Here is a 21,623-nt window from a genome sequence, read left to right on the forward strand (position 1 = left end):
TTTTTGAATGCGTAGCCACAGGTTATGTGAATGATTTAATGACTGAACTAATAAATTGATTTGAACATTAAAAAAATAACAAAACAAAACAAACATGACTGTCCTATTTTGCCTTACTAGCTGTCCCATTTTACCTGAACATGTCATCAAAATGATGTGGGGGGTCTTGATGTGTCTGAAGATCCAAAGCTTCTAAAATGTTTTAATAACATATTTTATTTATAGAAATATGGCATAGAACCATAGCAAGTTTTACAAGTAACACTTTGGATAGTCTGTAGCATTCTAGGTGGTTCTCTGTAATCTACCAAAAAGTGTCACAAATTGCCTGACTTCACCCAATACCAGGTCTCCTCTATGTGAAATGCAGCTTCTGTTAATGTTAACCCTTTGAAACCTGGTGCAACATCACTTTTTTAGTGCTGCTTTCACCTTTCACAAGTATTTAACCCTTTGAACCCTGAGAAAATTGGTAAGTAGGTAAGACATGTTCCACAAATTGCAAGAAATATGTAGATTTAGAAAACATTGTTTGTCTAGGGAAATCAAGAAAAAAAAGCTATTAAAAACTATATTTATATAAATGCATATTTAAAATTGTGTTACAAGATTATAAGGCATCTTAAGCACTTATTCAAGATAATTTCCTTGTTTTTTTTTAATTTGTTTTTCTTTTCTTCTTTTTGTTTGTTTTGGTTTGATTTTGATTTCTATTTTTCAGGTAATTTTCTTATTTACTAATTTCTAGCTAATTTAGGAGTCATTTCTTCTTAAGTTACTCATTGCCTTGTTCCTGTATTTTTGAAAGAAATCTGGTTAATTTCCTCAAGTTTCAAAGAGTTCATAAATACACCTGTGCTTTCCCCACTATGACCAGTAAAAATGTCTGTTGTGAGAAAGGTCTATCAAACCTTGTTGGAGTTAAACTGTAGTGGACACGAACTGTCACCAAACAGGAATATCAAGTTGTTTGTTTTGGTTTGTCTCAACTCTGTTAGCTTTGACGGCAGCATCCTTTTTGGAATGCGACAAAGCTGTGGGTTACAGGCGCCACAAGCCAAGTTGTACTAGAAGCCTCTGATGTTATTTACATTTTGATTTTCTTTCTCAGAAAGCTCTATCAATGCAGGCTGTGTTACCGAAACATCCGTCTCTCTTTATGACATCTGTCTGTTGATCCCACCTGTTGTTTCTCAAACATGCAGGAATTCACCCACTTTCTAAAATGGTCTTATTTAGAAAATATTTGACCAAAGAGGTACATGTCCAACAGTTAAATGCCTTTTTCACAGCATTGTCGTGGTAGGGAATCACAGTGTTACTATTCGTTTTATGATTTACACCTGTTTTTTAATAACTGTGACATTCACAATTCCCTCTGTTGAAAAAGTCGTATTGAATCCAACAATCAAACTAATATACATTTATCTAGAAAATTAATGAGACTATGCTGGGCATAGTAATACTTGTGCAACATAACTGAGATGGATGACGTTGACAGAATTTAAGACAGATCATTTAGTCATCTCACCTGCTGTTCTTGTCTTGGTAATTTACACCAGGCTGCATGTCGCTGCTGTATTAAATAAAGTGTGTAAATGATGTAGATGAAGTTTGGGAAGCAATGGACAGTTGCATAAAACTATCTACATATAGAGACTGTTTTATATATCCAGAAATAATATTGGAATAGCTACTTATCAGCTATTTAACACCATTTAGCAGTTTATTACTTGAGTTTTAGGGGGAGGGCCAATCAACTTACTGCTTGGCAGGTGGCCATTACTCACCAGCAGTAATAGGCACAGGGAAAGGGTCCAGGGCAGAAATAATTGGTCGTTGGAAGAAACTAAAGCAAAATGTGAGGGGAATGTTGAGAATCAAGAGCAGCTGTGTGACTCTTAAAGAGGTTTTCTTTCAAATATGGCATTTATTTATGATTTTTTGGACTGATTATGTGCTGCTTTTGATTTTAGTAGCTAACAGATCTTTTTTACTGCTGACAGTTTGACATGTAATAGCAGGCAAAGCACTGGTGTAACTAATCACATTAATGATGGCTCCATTTCAAACTGTGCCAGTAAGCAAGCAAGCATGCACAGTCGAGTGGTTCTTGGAACTGGCACACCTAAATGAAATGTAGCCATCATTAGTTGTCATTCATGTTTTTAATTGCATGTGTGTTTCGCTTGTTATGACAGAATCACTGCCAAGAAAACAGTCTATTACTTATGAAAGCGCACACACACACACACACACACACACACACACACACACACACACACAGGTGATTTCCGCTAAATCTGTGTGTTTGACTCAATATGTTAATATGAAGGACCCAAAAAGTTACCTACTGAAAAGGTCAAGTGGATTGTTCTTTAGAAACGCACACACTCACACTCACATAAACACTCACACAACACACACACAAAAAATAAACAGGCCTAAAAACACCTTGATGATATTCTTGATTTTCAGGATTTTGAAGTAAAATATAAATGGTGATACTATTGTAATATACCAGCCTTCCTTGCACATGCACACATATTTTGTGACATTGCCATATATCCAGCAGATGGCAGCAGCACACAGCACGACCAGAGACGGCAGTGAATTTCAACATTTATGGGATGATAGTTAATTGTCACGAGGCAAATCCTATATGGCCTCTATAGAGGCTTTTAACTGTTTCTCTTTGACATTCTTTGAATAAAGCAGACTTTCTTCTAATTTGAAATAGACTGGATAAAATGTGTTATGTTGCGATACATATAAACATGGAGGGAACACTGATGGGCTGATAGGACCAGATTTCAGGATTTTTGATTTTTTGTTGATTGTATTGTATAGATAATCACTGCAAAATTGGAAGACTTGTGAAGATAGTGCAACATGTTTTATTGTATGTTTATTGCAGGTATTTTATTTCATTTCATCATACCTCAAGGATTTGGTCTTATGGGTTCTATTTGAACTGTTCAGGTCACATCAAATTAAAAAAAAAGAAAAACCCTTTCACATATTCCTTTTCCTCTGCCTTATCTATTTACATTTTTTCTGTCTCTGATTATTTTAAACGGTTTCGATAATCGTTTTCCTCAGTAGTGATACACTGGCACCAGCTGAGCTTTCTTTCAGTCTCTTAATGTTAATATTGATGAAGATTCTTAGTCTTCCATACCTTGGTAGTTATAAGTGCTATATATCAGGCAGTTGTATTTGCTTCTTTCTTGAGTTTCTTGATGACTTTTCACCTCTCATCCAAGAGGCTACTTCAGTTCAAACAGCCTGCTGTGAACCCTCAGAGTTGAGAGTCGACTGTTGACTGTGTGAGGCTTCGCACCCACACAGGGTTTAAGGCCTGACCGGTCTGTTAGAACTAAAGAAGCCTCTTGAATGAGAGGTGAAACATCCTCAAGAAACTTCAGCAAGTGATGCCTCTGGCAGCGAGGAGCCCCACTGTCCACCACAGTGCTGTGAGCCAGTTGAACCCTGACCTTCTGAGTGACTGCAGCTGGTGACAGTGGGGGGGGGGTTTGATGGTCGCTCACAGGCCTGAAAGAGTCCGTGCGCCTTTGCAGCCTCTTGTGCGGTGTCAGCAAGGATCACAATTACACAAATGACCCGCAGCATTTTGCAGTCATAGTGCCACTGTCACTTCCTGTGCCCTGCTGCCGAGATGAACATGTTGGAACCCCTGAGGGCTCACAGCCAAACACTGCTATTTCTGGGCATGTTCCTTGATTTATTTTGACACTCACACAGCCTATTTGATGCTGAAAGCACGGGCTGTAGAAAAATTTTAACTCTGTTTTTGATGGGAATATTTCTGATGTAGTTAAGTCTGATGAGCCTTGATGCATGTTCTCTTTCCATCCTGTAGGTGTCAGCCCACTCAAGGTGCAAATGCCCGCTCTTTCCCCCACCATGGAGGAGGGAAACATAGTCAAATGGCTGAAGAAGGAAGGTAAAAGAAACACATGACACAAGACTTCATTTGCCAGGTCTCATTGCAACACTTTTCTGCTTCACTTCTTATAACTAACCTGGTAAATCTACTGTTAAGTCCTATGCAATTTTCACAGTCACACCCTCTGCTCATCAGATCAGAAAGCTGAGCTTTTCTTTTCCCTCACAGCGATGGACCAGGGGCAGCAGTAATCATTTACTCCATGACATCAGATTGCTCTGTAAGGCAAAGGACTGAGCACTGGAAGCACCTGAGGGCCTTTGGTGGCTAATTTGCTCAAAGAAACTCGGCAGTCACTATTCATCACTGCTTAGCAACTCTGCTCAGCCAGGCGCCTAAGCCACACTCTCATCTATCAGGAGGCAGCATACTGAATTCTGATTGGCTGCTTTACTGTGTTGCCATGTGCTTCTGTGACTTGGGGTGAGATATGTACATGTGTGTGCAAGAGAGAAAGGAAAGATAAATTCTCAGTGACAAGAACAACACATTCAGGATGCTACTTTCCTACCCCTAAATTCCTCAAAGGGTTTTAAGAGACGTTTGAAAAAAAAACACTTATTTTATATCATGGTCATGTTAATTGTGCTACAATGGAATTTTGTTTGCTGAGGTGTTTTTTGTAATGTAGAACACCTATTTTATAGCTCCTTGAATTAGAATTTAAAATAATTAAGCTGGAATAATTAAACCAGCTGTTTTTCCATATTTTGGGCTTCCTTCAAAACATACAAATAATATCAACATCTTGTTTTGACAGATTTATATGTGCATTAAAATAGCTCTGGTCTGCATATAATGTCTTTTTTGTTATTATGCCCATTGCCTTTGTGGTATAGCACAGAGGTGAAAAGGCTTGAGGTCGCCTGTTTAATCTTTAATGTTGCACATCACACCTAACCCCTGGGGTCATTCGGTGTTAAAGCCTCATACAAATCCAATTTTGACTCCACTACTGCTTGCTCTCAGGGGCTTCCAACGTCAATACTGCTCTTTCAACCTTCCCCTCACCCATCCCCATCTACATCCTTTTTTTCCCTTGACCCATCCTATTTCTTTTTTTTTCCTTCCCAAACATCTCTCTACCTTAAACAGATCCCACAAACTTCATTTTTAAATTGGGATATTAATGTGAGGTTTTACAAGAGACCTTCTTCTTTGTCAAAGTTCTGTCCTTGGTTTTATTATTCTTTGCTACAAGCCTAGGTGATGCACCTCTTACAGCTTTTTCAGCCCGAAGATAAAAATGTGATCAGATGTCAGATCCATGACCTCTTGACCTTTGTGTCATATACCTTACGTCCTCCTTGCGTCTTTATACCATCTTTATAATGTATATTGGATATACATCACAAAGACGATTTAATCATCCTGTACCTTCTCTTGACTCTCTACATGAAATAGACTGACTGCAAATGCTAAATGCTAGAAATTGCTGTGGGCTAAATTGTCAGTGTTTCCCACAGATTTAAAATCTATGTGTGGCAGTCGCCTATTTTGTGTGTGCTCCTTTTTTGAGATTCTGTGTCCCCTCTCTAAATTCAGAATCTTTGGGGGTCTGTGAATGCAACTCAGGTGGAACTCATTTTTTCCTCAGCAGCAGTTTGCAAGTTTCTACTGCAAAGGGAGATAATTGATCAATCAATGCAGACAGAACGGATCAGATCAGATTTGTGGATGAAAAGGAATTAATGAAAACTTATAGACCCAGTGCAATTAATGATTCACTTTCACTGCCCCTGTTGTTCTGCTGCTCTGCCTGTGCCCAGAGTACACTCTGCATTCAGGCACTGCGGTGCAATGCATAACTGAATAGTATATACAGTATATTCCAATAGCGTTCCTGAGGGAAAGTCCAGTTCCAAAGATATAAAAATCAGTACGTGGCAGCGAGGGTGCCACAAATAAATGAATGTGTGGGGAAATCCTGAAATTCTGTAACCAAACATTCTTCATTTTCAACAACATACTGTTGATTTCTATCTAGCATTTCCTGTACAACTGAGCTGTACGACTGACCCCATTAGTTTTTCTTATGCTAATCTTTTTGTCCAAGAAGACAACAATGTCCATATGTCATTGAAAGCCCTGTTTGAGTTGTGACACAAAACAGGTGTAGCACAAAATGGATATAAGAGCATAGCAAAACTGAACCAGTGGCTCCTAATTGACATCCTCTTTCACTGCTAAGCAGATGCTAATATATTCCAGCTCGCTCACGAGGTGGACCAGTGAGGAATCTACTGGGATTCCAGGAAAGGCAAAGATCTTGCCTTCCTTCAGACACGCTGCATTTTCATATCTCTCATTCTTTCCCATGAAACATTGATTAGGTTCTTCGTTTGATATGTAGGCCAAAGCCCAAGCAGATATTTCACTCACATAACCTTTGTGTCCCTTCAGTGGAATTCTTTTATTATTATGGCAGCCAATTTGTTCTCAGTGTGTGCAAAGCCCCCAGTCAAAAGGCAGTTGTTCTGAACATGCTGCTGGTGATCATGATTTATGCTTTCCCAATTATAGCTAAAATAAGTCATTTGCACTTTCACTAAGGTCAGAAACCCCTTCATAATGAAGAGAATGTTTGGAAATTAGTTGCTTACATTTTTTATTTTAGAAATATATTTTTTTTATGTTATATTGAAATTCTTGGATGTGTTTTTTTGCTTTTGCAGGTGAGGCAGTGGCAGCTGGTGATGCCCTTTGTGAGATTGAGACTGACAAGGCTGTTGTTACCATGGAATCTAATGATGATGGTATCATGGCGAAGATATTGGTGAGTGAGCCAAAACACATACAAACCTTTCCAGGAGATGATTAGATATCCAGGTATACTTAACTGTGAAATTGATGTGTTGAAGGAGTAGTTAAATGCTGTGTAGTTAAGTGTGTCAGCAGCACCAGGATTTTGAATTATGTTCCTCAATTTACTCTTATTATGTCTTCAAACTATGTGAAGTCAGCGTTTTGAAGTAATTATAGCTATGTTTTACATAAGTTTATCACCACATAGAAAATACCCGTTAATATTTATGTGTAAATGGTTCCCTCATTGCCTATGCTAATTGGCTGCGCTTGTTAAATCTGCTGTACTTACATGGTGACAGCAAAGCTTTGACAAGGTGTCTTCAGTGACAAATACCCCCCCCCCCCACCGTGCTGTTTGACGGTCGAATTTCTAATAGGCTGCCAAAGACAGAGCGATTGGTTTTCTTTCATTCTTTCATCAGTACTCCACCACATGTTCGTCCCCCCTGAACAAAACAATGAAGATGTTTTATCTTTTATCTTGCTTTTTGACTTATCTATGAAATAGTTAGATAAGAGAAAAGAGAAGTGGGAGGGAGGGGCAGGATTTCCCAGTGGTTCAAGAAAGATTTCTGTTTTTTTTTTTTTTTTAGCTTCCCTATTTTAAAAACCGATGGGATGGCAGCAAAGTGCTGCTGTGTTTGTCCCTGCATGCACTAAATCAAACACCCTTGCTCCTTGTCACAGAGAGTGCCTCATTTAATAACCCAACGTGCTCCCTTGCCATGTAATTTCGGACATGCTCACATTCTGGCGACGCCCCAGTGGAACAGGTTTTAATTAGCTGATGTGTCTGTTTGCACAACCTTAACAGAAGAAATAAAAAACAAATACACTGCCAGTCTTTACCAGCAGATGCACATCACAAATGAGCACACGGATGCATTGGTCATGATCAACACAGACTCGCTTCTACATGCACAAACATAGAAATGGCGAAATTAAAAAAAAAATAAATTACCGCATGGATGAGTGTCAGAAACTACAGGATTATATCTCCTTGCATTTCACTTGCTTACATTCTTTCACAGTCCCTCACTCCATCCTTGTCTTTGCTAGTGAGGGGATGAGGTAGTTTCCATAGCAACCACCCAAGAATTGGGGGTAGGGGCTTTAGAGCTGGAGCTGGCAGAGAAAGATGGTCTGCATTAGATAAGCCCCTTAGCTCTCTCTCTCTCTCTCGCACTGATAGAGAGTATGTTTATCATTAATAAGAAAAACAACAGCTAGTGGCAATATTTCAGAGATTTGTACACTCGTACATGACACTGACAATGTTGCATCCGCTTTGTCTAGGCCAGAGTGCATTCCCCCTTTAGTAGTGTAATTGGGACTCACCAAGCACCCAGTCGGTTTCTAATTTAGAGGCTACCATAATTACCTGCCTGTGGCCAAATGCCTGGACAGGCGGCAGTAGATGTGGAACTTCCTGTGCTCCACAGGGGTTATTTATAGGGGTCAAGCACTGCTATGGCCCTCTACCAATTTCCAACCATGGCTATTGTGGGGGTGGGGGTGGGGGAGTAAGGAGCAGGGGATATATTCTGCGCACATTGGGATGTGGATGTTGGTGGTAGGAGCACAGATTACTGTATGTCATCATACTCTTACTGCGCTGCTCTACCCTGACCCGAGGGTTTCAATCTGAAAGTCAGCCCTGGGTACAATCAATCATAGTATGTATGACACGCATGTGTTTGCAGTTACATACTATGGCTCCCCTGTGTTCTGATGTGATGAATGCTACTGAGCTTTAAATGGAGAACACTGGTCTAGGAATGTATCGATGAGTACATAGTTGATTATGGATGTTCGTGATTGATATAATGAATTACATGGCGGAGAGGACTGATGGATAGATGTATGAATAGATGGGTACACTGAGGAAGATATCTAACACATCCAATATATCCGTTTCCAATATATCATTCCCTTTCACCTCCTCTCTTCATCACCACACACTATGTCATATTAGGGATCAATAATATAACCAGCTATGTGTCCTATAAATCAATTGTCACTGTAAATCACTTTCTAACCATTCAGCATTCGGTTAGAAAGCTCAGCAAACATGATGCTCAGAAGGAACGAGCTGACTCGTAATTTGCAGCTTCAATTGTGTGTGGGTTTTTTTTTTTTTTTTTTTAAAGTATGAGATTACATTGGAATGGCAGACTGTTTTTGCTGAGACAAAGGATGGGGCTGCAATCCTCTTTGTGCGATATCTGTCATGCTCTATTGATCAGAGACAGACCCCGTCTCACTCCCTCAACAAGATCTCTCTCTCTTTTTATGTTTATTTCTAGACTAACACCTACTCAAACACTATACACTCAGGGGTTGATTTATGGCTTCCATGGTACACTGTTTGACCATGATCTAATGCCCCTGTGACAACTTGCTGACAAACCTTGAATGATAACATTTTATGGAGTCTACATCACAAGCTTTAAAGCTACATCAGCCAACAATATTAATTAAAATAAATTAAAAGGAATGTTGATGACTGTCTAAGCTAAGCTTATCACTGAGCTGTATGGACTCTCAGGGGGCTTGTATGGCTGGCTGATAACAGTTTGGAGATAAGTAGGTTAAACCTCATAAATGGTCCTGTCTGACTGTAATATCATTAGCATAGCTGATAGGCTCTGGCGAGGTCCCTTAAGAGCCCTATTTGCTATCTGTTAGACTTCTCACGGTAAGAATGTTGCCATAGAAAAAGGCTGAAGACCAGATTAGGCCAACACGATGTCTTTCTTTCCAGTTATGAACCTATTTTCATTAAGTATGAGGGAAAGGATGGCTGTGAGGACACAAAGATGAAATTTACACATTACCCAATTATTTTACTTAGATGTGGTCATCCATTTATGTGAAAAATGTAATTACACCGTAAACATTTTTGTTTGCTGCAAACTGGTACGTATGCACAATTAAGCCTACTTTATGACATTGTAACAAGTTAATAATCCAACTATACTTGTACAAAATATTTAAGATTTTATAAAAAAATTGTATCTGGCCCTGAGTATGTGGTTTAGTGTCATGCCATGCTCGCTCCCTGTGATTGCAGAAGCAGTTTTTACAGGTTGTGAAGATTAAATGTTTCTTCTAATTTGACATGCTGACAATATGGGATTTTATTGATAACTTTTCTCAGCAGCACCTCTTTGAGCATATGTGAAACCAGTATTGCCAAATAAATAGATGGGCCAAATTCACAAAAGGATTGTGCAGATTTTGCAGTGGCTAATCCTGCACAAATTTCATGAAAAGAAACCGTGTAATTCTCAAAGCACCCGCAAAGTGTGAAATGCACCCTTAAACCTGGCAAGCAAATAGCATCTTGGTGCCCCTGTGCTATTTGCGCATATTTAAATGAGGTAATATGCATACATTTGGTGCAAAACTGGCCCCTTTCTATGAAAATGAGCCTCATTGCAAAAACAGTCCAATTCACAGAAATGAACACATGCAGTGATATTTTAAGTGTCTCTTTAGAGAGTTGGTGGTAACTGAAATGCATCTATAAGTGGCATCACAGTTTGTATCTTTCCAATTTAAATAACTTTGCTTAGGTTTTGAGGAATGCCTTTGTACCTCATGGGTAAGGACCTTTAGCTTGTAGTCTGAAAAGGTCTGTCTTCTTTTTCTCTCTGCCATTGTTCTGCCTTCCATGTTCGTTCTGCAAAGACAACTAGGGCTGTACCCTAATCAGGATTATGGCAGTCCAATCAGATTTGGCTGTTCAAACGTATATTCACTGATTCGTTTTGTTTTCAATACAAAGTTTAGTCTGAATAGGCTCCGTGGGACTTTCAGTATGACAGCTGCCAAGCTAACGGTGCTAACAGCAGGTCAAAAATATGCAGCATTTCTTTTGCAGACACTAAATATCAAACAAAAGCCAGAGACTGAATCGTATTAACTTGCCGTGAGCTATAAATTCACCACTTCTTCACCCTGCGGTGCGGTCTCTCTTTCCCTTCTTGCTGCTGTAGCAAGTCAAGAACTGCATAGAGAAGTGAAAGTCAAGACCACTCAATCCACAGCAAAATCTGGAGACCAAAACATCCCCATTAGTACACTGCATTGGAAAAACAGTGGCTTGACTTAATGCAACCTCAGTCAACTGAGGATCTCTGCCTGTTGATTTGAGCCTCCGACTTTCAAAGGGAAACATTTATATTTTGCCACGTGGGTAATTGCAGTCATACCTGAACAAAGGCTAAATTGCACTGAGCTACCAATTTTTATGGGCTTGTGTGTGCTGCAGTATCAATATTTTTTATGTTATATCAATCTTTTCTTAATCTGACCTTCAGATGGGGGCAGATAGCTGTTGCAAGTGATGCACAGTTCACTGTCCATTCTTTGCAAATTCCCCTCAGAATATTTAAACCATTTCAAAAGCTGGTCTGAGCATTATTTATGCTTCCCGTAGGTCTCAGTGTGTTCTATAGCCATTTGATGGCAGTGTTGAGCCCCAGAGTTAGTTTCCTAAGCATCTGTTTATGCAACTACCCACCATGCATATTGTTAACAGTGCATATGATTTTACTGTGAGAATCCACCTAAGTTTTATGGGTGCAGTAATGTGTGTGTGGTACTACCTTAAAGGTGGCGAGCCTTAACATGAAACCACTCTTGGTTTTCTCAGTTCAGTTCGTGTGAAAAATGTGCGTCATACTGTATGGCATCATGGTTTTCAAAACTTCCACTTATGTGAGAGATGCACTTGCCTTGTAGGCAATGTTATTGTACTTTTTGGTAATAGTTTATCTATGCTGCTCAACTACACATTCTGTCAGTAAAGCTAACTGTGGTGCTGATTGGTCATTAACATACCGACAAATTTCAGTTCCATGTTTACTGATAAACATGCAATTCGACTGCCTAAATAACTCTGATCTAGAGTACAATAAGGGCAGATAAATAAATATTTGACAACATTTCCCTCAGGGTGAACCACTACAAATAAATTCTCAACCTTAGAGGTGAGGGACGAACCAAAGAAAGAGAGCCAGCTGCAAAACAGAATTAGATTCACATTTGGAGTAATAATTGATTAGTGCACCATTCTGTGAAGCTGCCAGCCACTCTCTGTACTTTCAAACAAACGAATTCTCTCATCGATTTTACAGACACATTTTTGAAAAGATGCAAATCTATTTATGTGGGTTGTCTGATTTAAATAATTATAACACATTGTCATTTTGGTCATATTAAAAATTTAAAAAATGGCACCAGAATCATTATACATTCACTTATGACTGTGCTTTATATAATGGATCTGTTCTGCTTTGTAGGAGACCTGCTGATGGCATGTGCACATGCTGATATCTGTGTATGTAAACATTTTATCCTGCATTAAATAAATGTAGTATATTACAGATCCTGGCTTTTGGTCTCTTAATGGGTATGTTTTCCTCTTCAGATACACACAGGTGTATTGATGACTTTCGTTACAACGTATCACATATTGCAGTGCTGCTTGGTACCTCAGCAAGTGTGGGTAATATATTGCATCTCTAGTCTCTACCATGTAAAAAAACAATCCCTTTGGGACTTAGGAGAAGGATCTTTGTGGAGATTTACAGTCCGGATATCCCCGAGAGGCCCTACCCTCATCCATCACCTCCCATAGCAGCTCTGTGTTAATCACACATCAGACCTATTGTTGAGGTTTACGCTCGATCTTAAAGTTTTGTCATTTATATGTTTTAGAACCTTGGGCGTAGTGTTTTTGTGTTGCCCAGTATATTGTGCCTATAGCTTTGTGCTTACCACCATCACAGGAGTAGTAGTAGGTGTACATCAAATTAAAGTAGCCCAGAGAAAGCATGTGAGTGCAGTTCTTTCTTCCAGTGAGCGCAGGTGTTGATATATTCTGCTGTTGTTTCCAGTTAGGTGGGTACTGAAGTGCTGCTTTTGATTTTACAAGCCTGCTAGAGGGAGGGGGGTTGGGGTGGAGTATGATGATTTACTACAGTGCAATTTGTACCATTTTATTGTGAAATCACACCTTTTTTTTTATTATTAGGTCCGTTTTTAGAAATCTCAGGCTATTATCTTTTAGCTAATCAGTGGCGGCGTTGGGTGATAACACAACAGCACAGTCAGGATCTGATATATTCTGCCATTTGTAGACAGGGCCTCCTCCCTTCCTTCCTTCCTCTTCTCTTCTTTTATCGGGCTACACGTTTAAGAGGCAGCTCACTAAGTAGACACCTTTTGAAAAGAGATGAAGTGCAGCAGACCAGCCCTGTCTATTGTGCCTGGCCTTTCATTTAAACTGATCAATATTTGACTGAGGATCAACACCTTGCACAGCTTTGGAAGAGTAGCGTAAGGCTTGCAGTGGATTTGGATTACTCTGCAACAAGATAATGAATCAATAGTTGCAGCTTTGAACAGCATGAAAACACATCCATTGCACCCCAAGAACCTATTCCAGCACAGCTGGGTTTTTGTATGATTTGTCAAGTTAACAGAGCGAGAAAATGGAATGATGGAAATTGATGCGAATGAGAAGGCAGTGTGATTTTATTTTGAAGAGGTCTCCTAATAATGACTGTCAAAATATTTGTCTATTCAGTCACTGCCGGTTAACTAAATATCCTTTCTTCACTTTCACCTCATCTCTTTTTTTAAACTTCGCTTCAAAATCATACAACAAGAGAACTTCCCCTTTGTTCTTGCTCAATAGCACTTACGAAGTGACTGAACCAGTTCTGCTAATGTTCTCCCCTCACTGTGTAAGTGCCTCTCTTGCCCTCTTTACAGATGGAGGAGGGAAGTCGCAACGTTCGCCTGGGCACTCTCATTGCCCTCATGGTGGAGGAAGGGCAGGACTGGAAGCAGGTTGAGATCCCCCCTCCAGATGCTGCAGCTCCATCTGCAGCTCCACCGGCTGCAGATGCAGCCGCTGCTCCAGTTGTGCCCCCTGCTGCTCCCTCCCTGGCTCAGCCCCCAAAACCAGTCACATCAGGACCGTGAGTGTGGCCTTGCTTCTTTTTAGCTGCTGAAATTACTCCCTATAAAGATTAATCAGCCTCTAGCGTAAATAGAAGTCTACACACTTAGCTCCTAACCTAATATGGAAATAATAGAGGGTCAGATATTCTGGGAAACAGTGATTGTGTTGACATTTAAACTTTCGACTCAGACATCCTAACTGGATATTAATTGGTACACTGTATCATTTAACCCTTGAAAAAGCTTAAATTAAGTTGATCAGCCAGTCTGATTAAAGGTCTTAGATTAGATAAGATTTGATTGCTTGATTTCACTTCACTGAAAGAGCATTCACAGAAATAAGTCTGAAATTTGTCTTGTCCCAGTATGTCAACTGTTCACACAAATACACATGAATACAAAAATACAGACAACACTTACCCAAACAACAAAATCATACAATAAATGCTACTAATCACCACAGCCATCATGAAAAGTATATACAGTTCAACATATTACTCATTACCTATTACATTCAGTGCTTGACATAGGTACACCAGACTACTTAGAAGCCATACTTTGAGTTAATAATTGATTTAAGAATTTCTCAACCTGTTCATTTGAGTCTGTGGGACCCTTCCAGTATCTACCACCATCCAGCAGGTTGAAGAAGATGTTCTTTCTCTGCTCACATTCCAAAATCTGAGGTCCTACCTTGCCCTGTTTACACAATAAATACTCCTGCAAAAAGCAAAAGAGCTGCCACAAAACAAACGGGCCTGTTTGTTATGCAAACCTTTTACGCTGAGCCCGTCCATATTTTCAGATATGTACCCTGGCTGCATCAGTTTTACAGTGGTAAAAGATGAAGGGTGAGATGTGCTGTGCTGAAAGTATGATCGTCAGGTGATAGATAAAGGAGTAGGCTATATTTAGGCATTTAGGTCAAGTAGAACGAAAGCTGTGAAAAAGATGGTATCTGAGCTAAGCACTACATCCTTTCCCATGTTTTATAAATAAAGTATGTGCCACGATATTTTAAAGTGAGACTGGAGTGCTTTAAAGACCAGGACTTGTTTTATTAGGTACCTGTCTTCTCAGTAAGACTTAATAAATGAAGGATTTAACATTTCTTTCTATAATTAAAATCAACAGTATTAATGTTGGACCTTTAAAGCAAATGTATAAAGTAAACACTTGAGGTATAGTAAAATTGTGCCTTATTCTCTTCTTTGTCCAGGTTACGTCTGAGTCCAGCAGCAAGGCATATCCTGGACACCCATGGTGTCGACCCCAAACTGGCCACACCCACTGGACCAAGAGGACTTATCACCAAGGAGTGAGTATGGGTGAATGTGTTAGCACTAAGGCCTGTTGAGGGCTCCTTAATGCACGATACAGAACCTCCCTGATTACATAACAAACATGCAGACATCAGTCTAAGGTTATAAAAACTAGAATTGTTTGGCTTGGTTATGATAACAAGTTTCCCCCAGTGTATTGAAAGTCAGACGGCCCGCCCAGTCTAAGCATCAAAGATTGTATCAAATGTATTTTTAAGAAGCCTTTTAAATTACAGTAGCCCAAACATTAAATGAAAAAAAGCATTACACACATTATAATGAATGGCAATGAAAATTAAAGTGACTGCGCACACGCAGAGTCAATGAGGTAAACTTGATAGCAGGGCGGCAACCTACTCAGGGTCATGCCAGTGGAATCAAATTTGGCTGTTTAATACGAATATTCGATGATTCATTTTATTTTTCCATATATAGTTTGAAGTTTGAACAGGCTCAGCGGGGCATCCAGTGTGACAGTGGCGTTCATGTAATATAGTAAACAAGCTAACAGCGCTAATGGTGAATCGGCATCGTGCAACAACATTTTTTGCAGACATAATGTTAATGTTACCTGTTAGCTAACATCAGACTGATGTTAGTGGTAATTTTTTAGTTAATGCTTGCAGCAGCTAATGTTTGCATTTACAGTGAGTGAGCTAATGATAACAATTTGTTAACTTTGAGTCAAAGCTCCCTAACAACGCCATAATAGGTCAAACTGCCGAACTTGGCACCTGACCTAACAACCTTTCTGGGGGAAACCCTGGGTAGAAATTTGGTATTTGGGCAGAAACTGTTATTGTTTAGAAACTTACAATCATTAGAGCCAAATAATGGATTCCAGTATGACCTATCTATCACATAATCATCATCCACAACAACAACAGGTGATTGGATAAAGTGCAATATATTAAGATTTTTGTCTTTGCTTGTCCACTCTTTTCTTTGTGGTTCGAGGGGGGTGGTATTTTTCTAAAGAAGTGATAAGTCAGCAGTGGATGCCTGTTTAGCTTTGTAGTAGGCCTAAGGTCACAGATGGGAAGGGTCCCCTTGTGGCTTCCATAACACTGCAATATCTCTGTGGGAGAGAGGTGTCATTCAGAGCGAGGCAGGTTATAACCACAGTGTAGGCAGTGTGAATACAGATGAAAAGGTGGGAGGGACTACATGACTGAAAACTGACTAAGAGGTGCTTAAGACTTTAGGTACTTTAATCCTGTTATGTAGTGAATTCACACCATGGAAAATTACACACACACACACACACACACACACACACACACACACACACACACACACACACACACACACACACACATACACATGCACGCGCACACAGGCACACACATACAGCTCTAATGGTTACCTGCTGTCAGTAGAGACCTGATTGAATGCTCTCGTTACCACCCTAACACCCTGCAGGGGAATCTCATTAAGCAACTTCGATCACCATAGCAACCCAGTCTCCAGGACCGACTGGTGACCATAGAAACGCAGACCATATGTTTTCTGGGATGCGTGTCTTAGACAGTAAAAGAGGAGCTTCATAAACCAAACACAGTAAAGAATGATGACTCATAAAAAAACAGTGCTACCTTTTCTCTTATTGCATACTTTGTTGTATATGTAGCTAAAAGGGCCCATTTAAATCTGGATTCATAGCATCACTACTATGATTTATATGTTTACAAACACCTGTCTTATTAATTCCAGTAATAAGTGTGGTAACAGCTGAGAGAGCATTTCATACATAAGCATCCTTGTTTAGCCAATCGGCTTTTCTTACTTTCAACATGTGTGTCAACATGATTTCTATGTTTTGAAGTTTAAATTGTTTAATTACTAATGCAGTTTTAATATCTCAGATAATTGATTTGGCATGCTTGCTAGTTTCTGCTCTTCAAACCATTTGTTGGACTCAAGATTTGCATGAATGGCTTGCCAATTAACTTACTGACACCTAGGCTAGCTAATAAGCTCTGGAAGTCTTCAGAAAGGAAGGTAGATGCTGAAAGAAAGCAGAGGATTCTGCAGGAGATTAAAGACTCTGGGTGTCAAGAGGTTTCACAAAAAACTAATATACGTCTTTGCTAAGAGACCTTTCTGAATTGATGTGGTGTTCCAAACTTTGTCATTTGCTCAGATGCTTGGTGAGACAGTCATTGAATGACTAGGCTGAAAGCTGCTTTCTCAAAAAAAAAATCAGTTGGATTGGAAATTCTTTGGTCAGAGTTTGACTTCATAGTGCCAAGTTAGCCAGTGACAACTATGGCCAATTAACATACCAGGGGCAAGCATTAGAGGATTTTTATGCTGGCAGCAGTGGCCAGAGGCATTGTGTTTTCTGGTTGTTTCTCCATCTGTCCGTCCCATTCTTATAAACACAATATGTCAATAATGCCTAGAGGGAATTTCCTCACATTTGGCACAAACATTTACTTGGACTCAAGGATGAACTGATTAGATTTTGGTGGTCAAAGGTCACTGAGACCTCAGGAAAAAATAATTTTGGCCATGACTCAAGAATTCATACACTAATTATGGAAAAATGTCACACAAATTTCTTAATGATAAAAAAGTTAAAAACGATGAAGTGATGACATTTCATATCCAAAAAAATCAAAGGTCAGCTTCACTGTGATATGACGTGTTGCAAACACTGTTTTCTGCCCATTATTCAATGCCATTATTCAGAAACAAAAGGGGAGACATTTGTTCAGACACTAAATTGATGACACTTATCTTGCCTGTTCACAGTGAAACTGATTATATAGATCTTCTGTGCTGTCGGGTTGAAGATGTGTGTGAAGCATCTATGATTTAGACTCATCATCCAAATTTTAATAATCGTCAACTGTCATTGCTACATTTGTGTGGATGGATGTAAACTGTAACTGCAACTTCACTGTGTGAGTTTTTAATAAGTGGTCTTTTTTGTACAGTTTATGTGAAATTGTTCATATTTGGGATATATTGAGTAGCCAATATTCTTACATTGGTTTGATAAGCCTTTTCCTTTTAGATAACGTATTTATGTAGATATGTTAAGTTTGATGTCCCAGAATAGCTGAACGTATGGCCTATAGTTTAGGTATGTTGTGAGACTTGTTGGAAACCAAACCCCCTGGTGAGAATAGTTTCACTAAGGTTTAGCTCCTTCAAGAGAGGGCAGGATAGACCCGGTTTCCCTTCCTTTGTCCTCTGGTGCATCACATGAGACTGAAACCAGGGAAAGGTACCCCTCCCGTTCCACTTTTTTGCTCTGGTGAGGCCCCTCTATAGGGGGCATGAATAACTAGAGGTCACACAACTAAGCGATGAGATCATAGCATGTTACATAATCCACTGCAAGGTTTTAATACAGATTGGGGACCAAGAAACTATTACTACTTTGTGTTCTCTCCCTATCTTTTACTATTATCCTCAATAGCAATGTCAGCCAAGAGCACCGTGGTGGGTAAAGGTTATAGTGATTTCTATCTCAACACAGGCCATACCACAAGTTTGTTCCTACAGACAGAATGAATGAAACCTTTAAATGCAGGCGAAACACTACCAACTATGTGGAAAGGATGACAGTTAAGAAAATCCATGAAATATATGCAGGACATTACATGTGCATCAATGTGTTTGATTTCTTTAAAAAGCTATTTCTTTATAAATAGTTGTTTTTCACTGCTGTGAAACTGCACACATTTATCACAACCCTTTTGGTTTCACTTATCAAGCATGAAGTATTACATTTGTTAAAGCAGGATAAGCATACAGAAATTTCAACAAGGAAACCCCTTCATTGTTAGCTATCAGCCTCCTTTATCGAGCTTGTGGCTGATTGTAATTTTTAAAAAATTTTACTTACTTTGATACTTTCTATTAATGAAGTCCAAAATAAATATATATATTATTTAGTAATGGATCAATCATGATATCTTTACTTATTTCACTTCCTACTCTATGCGAAGTTTAATACTGCGAACGGCAAAACTGACACAAAAGGATTAATAGCAAAGGAGGCTGGCTTGAAAAAAGCAGTTTTGTTTGACCTTGACCAACAAAGGTTTTCATTGACAAAGAGAGGTTTTCTTGATTCCTGACTCTCTGGCATGTTCAACATCAGAGCTGCAGTTAAAACTTAAAATAACAAATAGAACCTACGTTTTACATGTATACAGTATGTTACAGATAAAATATTATTTGTACCTAATGTTGTAACAAACAAAATACTGTAAAAAAAAGGAATGTTACTGCCATATAGGGGTATGTCAAAATTAGTTATATTCACATATTAAGTGTTTCATTGTTTGAAAAGCACATCTCCTCATTGCAAAACTTGAACTGCTAAACTATTACAGTTGTGCAGAAGTTGGAGTTCCAGTGCAAATATCCACAGTCTAAAATAAACAAAGCAACCTACAGTGTGCATTGCAAACAAAGAAAGTCCAGTCCAGTGTGTTAATGTAACGCATAAAAACTGATTTAGCCTAACATTACGCTGGATTAGAGCCTGTGTCATGTGGGCGGTGGGGGAGGGGGGATGGCCTGAGTATTGTTCATGATGGTGACTGCAGTGGGGAAGAAACTGTTCTTGAGCCGTGAGGTTTTGGTTCCTGATGGATCGCAGCCTCTTGCCAGAGGGGAGGGTCTCAAGAAGTCCGTGTCCAGGGTGAGAGAGGTCGGCCACAATTTTCCCTGCACGCCTCAGGGCCCTGGAGGTGTTCGGGTCATAGAGATACCAGGTGGCAGCCAATCACCCTCTCTGCAGCATGAATGACAGGCTGCAGCCTGGTCTTGTCCCTCAATGTGGCTGCAGCGTACCACACTGTGATGGAGGAGGTGAGGAAGGACTCTACAATGACGGAGTAGAAGCACCATTATTGTCTTCGGCAGGTTGAATTTCTTCAACTGCTTTAGGAAGTACGTCCTTTGCTGTGCTTCCTTGATGAGGGAGCTGATGTTCAGCTCCCACTTAAGGTTCTAGGTGATGATGGTCCCCAGGAGGCGGAAAGACTGGGGAAACTGGGAAGTCAAGGAGGGTGATGGAGGCGGGGGCAGGGATGGCAGCAGTCATTTTGAAGTTCACTAGCATCTCCTCTGTCTTCAGAGCATTAAGCTTTAGGTTGTTCTTGCCGTACCAGGTCACCAGATGGTCAGCCTCCCACTTGTAGGCGGACTGATCCCCACCAGAGATGAATCCAATGAAGGTGGTGTCGTCCACGAATTTAAGGAGTTTGGCAGACTGGTGATTTGAAGTGCAGTTGTTAGTGTACCACTGTTCCACTGTTTGTGCCAACTTCCTCATGGGTAAAGTGATAATTTGAACCCATTTCTCTTTCTTTTGCAAACGTATCGTGGTTGTATTTGCTGTGCACATCTGATTCTTAATGAAGTCATCATCATCTTCTCTTAATGTTATTAGAAAAAGACCACTCAGAGTACTGCATAGTCCTCTTTTACAATGGACTCAATTTCAGCCGTAATGGGTTGTTCAAATTGCCTGAATTTCTATTTAAGATTGTTCATACATTATATATTTTTTATGTGAATAAAAAGGCAGACCACACAGCAGTCCATTGGAGCAGCTCCCATAATGACAACACCCATTCTCCCATTTTAGCCCGACCTAGGTGGCAGTAGAAGACAAAGTTTATTCATGTGTGTGCTTTTTGTGCGTGCGTGCTTGTGTGTGTGTGTGTGTGTGTGTGTGTATGTGTGTGTGTGCACGTTGCCTCGTTCCCTTTTTAGTATTCTACTCACCCTCTACCAGCCTTTTAGAGGCTCCTTTTCCTTAGCTGTCAGTATGGGTGTAAATGGTCAGTGTAAAAAGCACATGGCAACCAGCTACACAAGCAGTATCTATGGTGTCATTGTGAAGTGTCCACTGTAGACTGCTGTTGACTTGACTTCCTCTTGATTTTCATGCAGTGTTGAAAAATACATTACAGTAGAAAACATAGGAGGTTTTGCACAAACTTAGCATTTTTGATTCTTTTTAGTTTAATGTTTTTTTTTGTAGATTTGTTTGATCTGTCTTCTTTTTTTTTCAAGCGTAGTGCTCGCATGTAACCTTTGTTTTTTTTGTGGGGTTTTTTACATGGTGGTCTGTAATCATTAAACCGTCATTGTGGTCTTCTCAGTTTAGCTGGGGGATTTCCAAGTTGCCTTAGTTGCTCCACAAACAAATACTCCTACTTAACACTATCAGTGAGGGAGAGGGAGGAGCAAGTGTGCTAGAGGAAATAAAAAAGATACAGCTCAGAGAGGGACACAGAGAAAATAGCAGCAGGGCCCAGACTGTTCCTGGTCACATGTTGAGGTCAGAGGCAAATGGTCCAGACAAAAGATTGGATGCGTGTGGGTAGGAGGACCCCAGTGCACTGAAATGGAGCCAGAGAGCTTCAAGCAGGAGCACCTGATACCTGCCCCTCCCACCTCTTTCACTGCTAAGACCAAAATTAATGGTTGAAAAAAAATCAGGCAGATCTTTCAGTACATTTTGATTCCCTCCTTCTTTACCTTCTAATTTTCTCTGTCTTATTAGTACACAG

The 21,623-nt window shown here is 39.8% G+C and overlaps 1 protein-coding gene across 1 annotated transcript in view; it reads left to right on the forward strand.

The window, feature by feature from the left end:
• pdhx (pyruvate dehydrogenase complex component X) overlaps positions 1–21,623 on the forward strand; it is a 37,998-nt gene that overhangs the window by 2,212 nt on the left and 14,163 nt on the right. Inside the window, exons 2-5 of the mRNA XM_042496914.2 lie at positions 3,884–3,967; positions 6,646–6,746; positions 13,565–13,773; positions 14,976–15,074. Coding sequence (XP_042352848.1) covers positions 3,884–3,967; positions 6,646–6,746; positions 13,565–13,773; positions 14,976–15,074 — 493 coding nt within the window. The remainder of the gene's footprint in view (positions 1–3,883; positions 3,968–6,645; positions 6,747–13,564; positions 13,774–14,975; positions 15,075–21,623) is intronic.

The sequence above is a fragment of the Plectropomus leopardus genome, chromosome 7 (genome assembly GCF_026936395.1).
Source record: "Plectropomus leopardus strain MGB_pleo_1.0 chromosome 7, ASM2693639v1, whole genome shotgun sequence".
Classification (NCBI taxonomy): Eukaryota; Metazoa; Chordata; class Actinopteri; order Perciformes; family Serranidae; genus Plectropomus; species Plectropomus leopardus.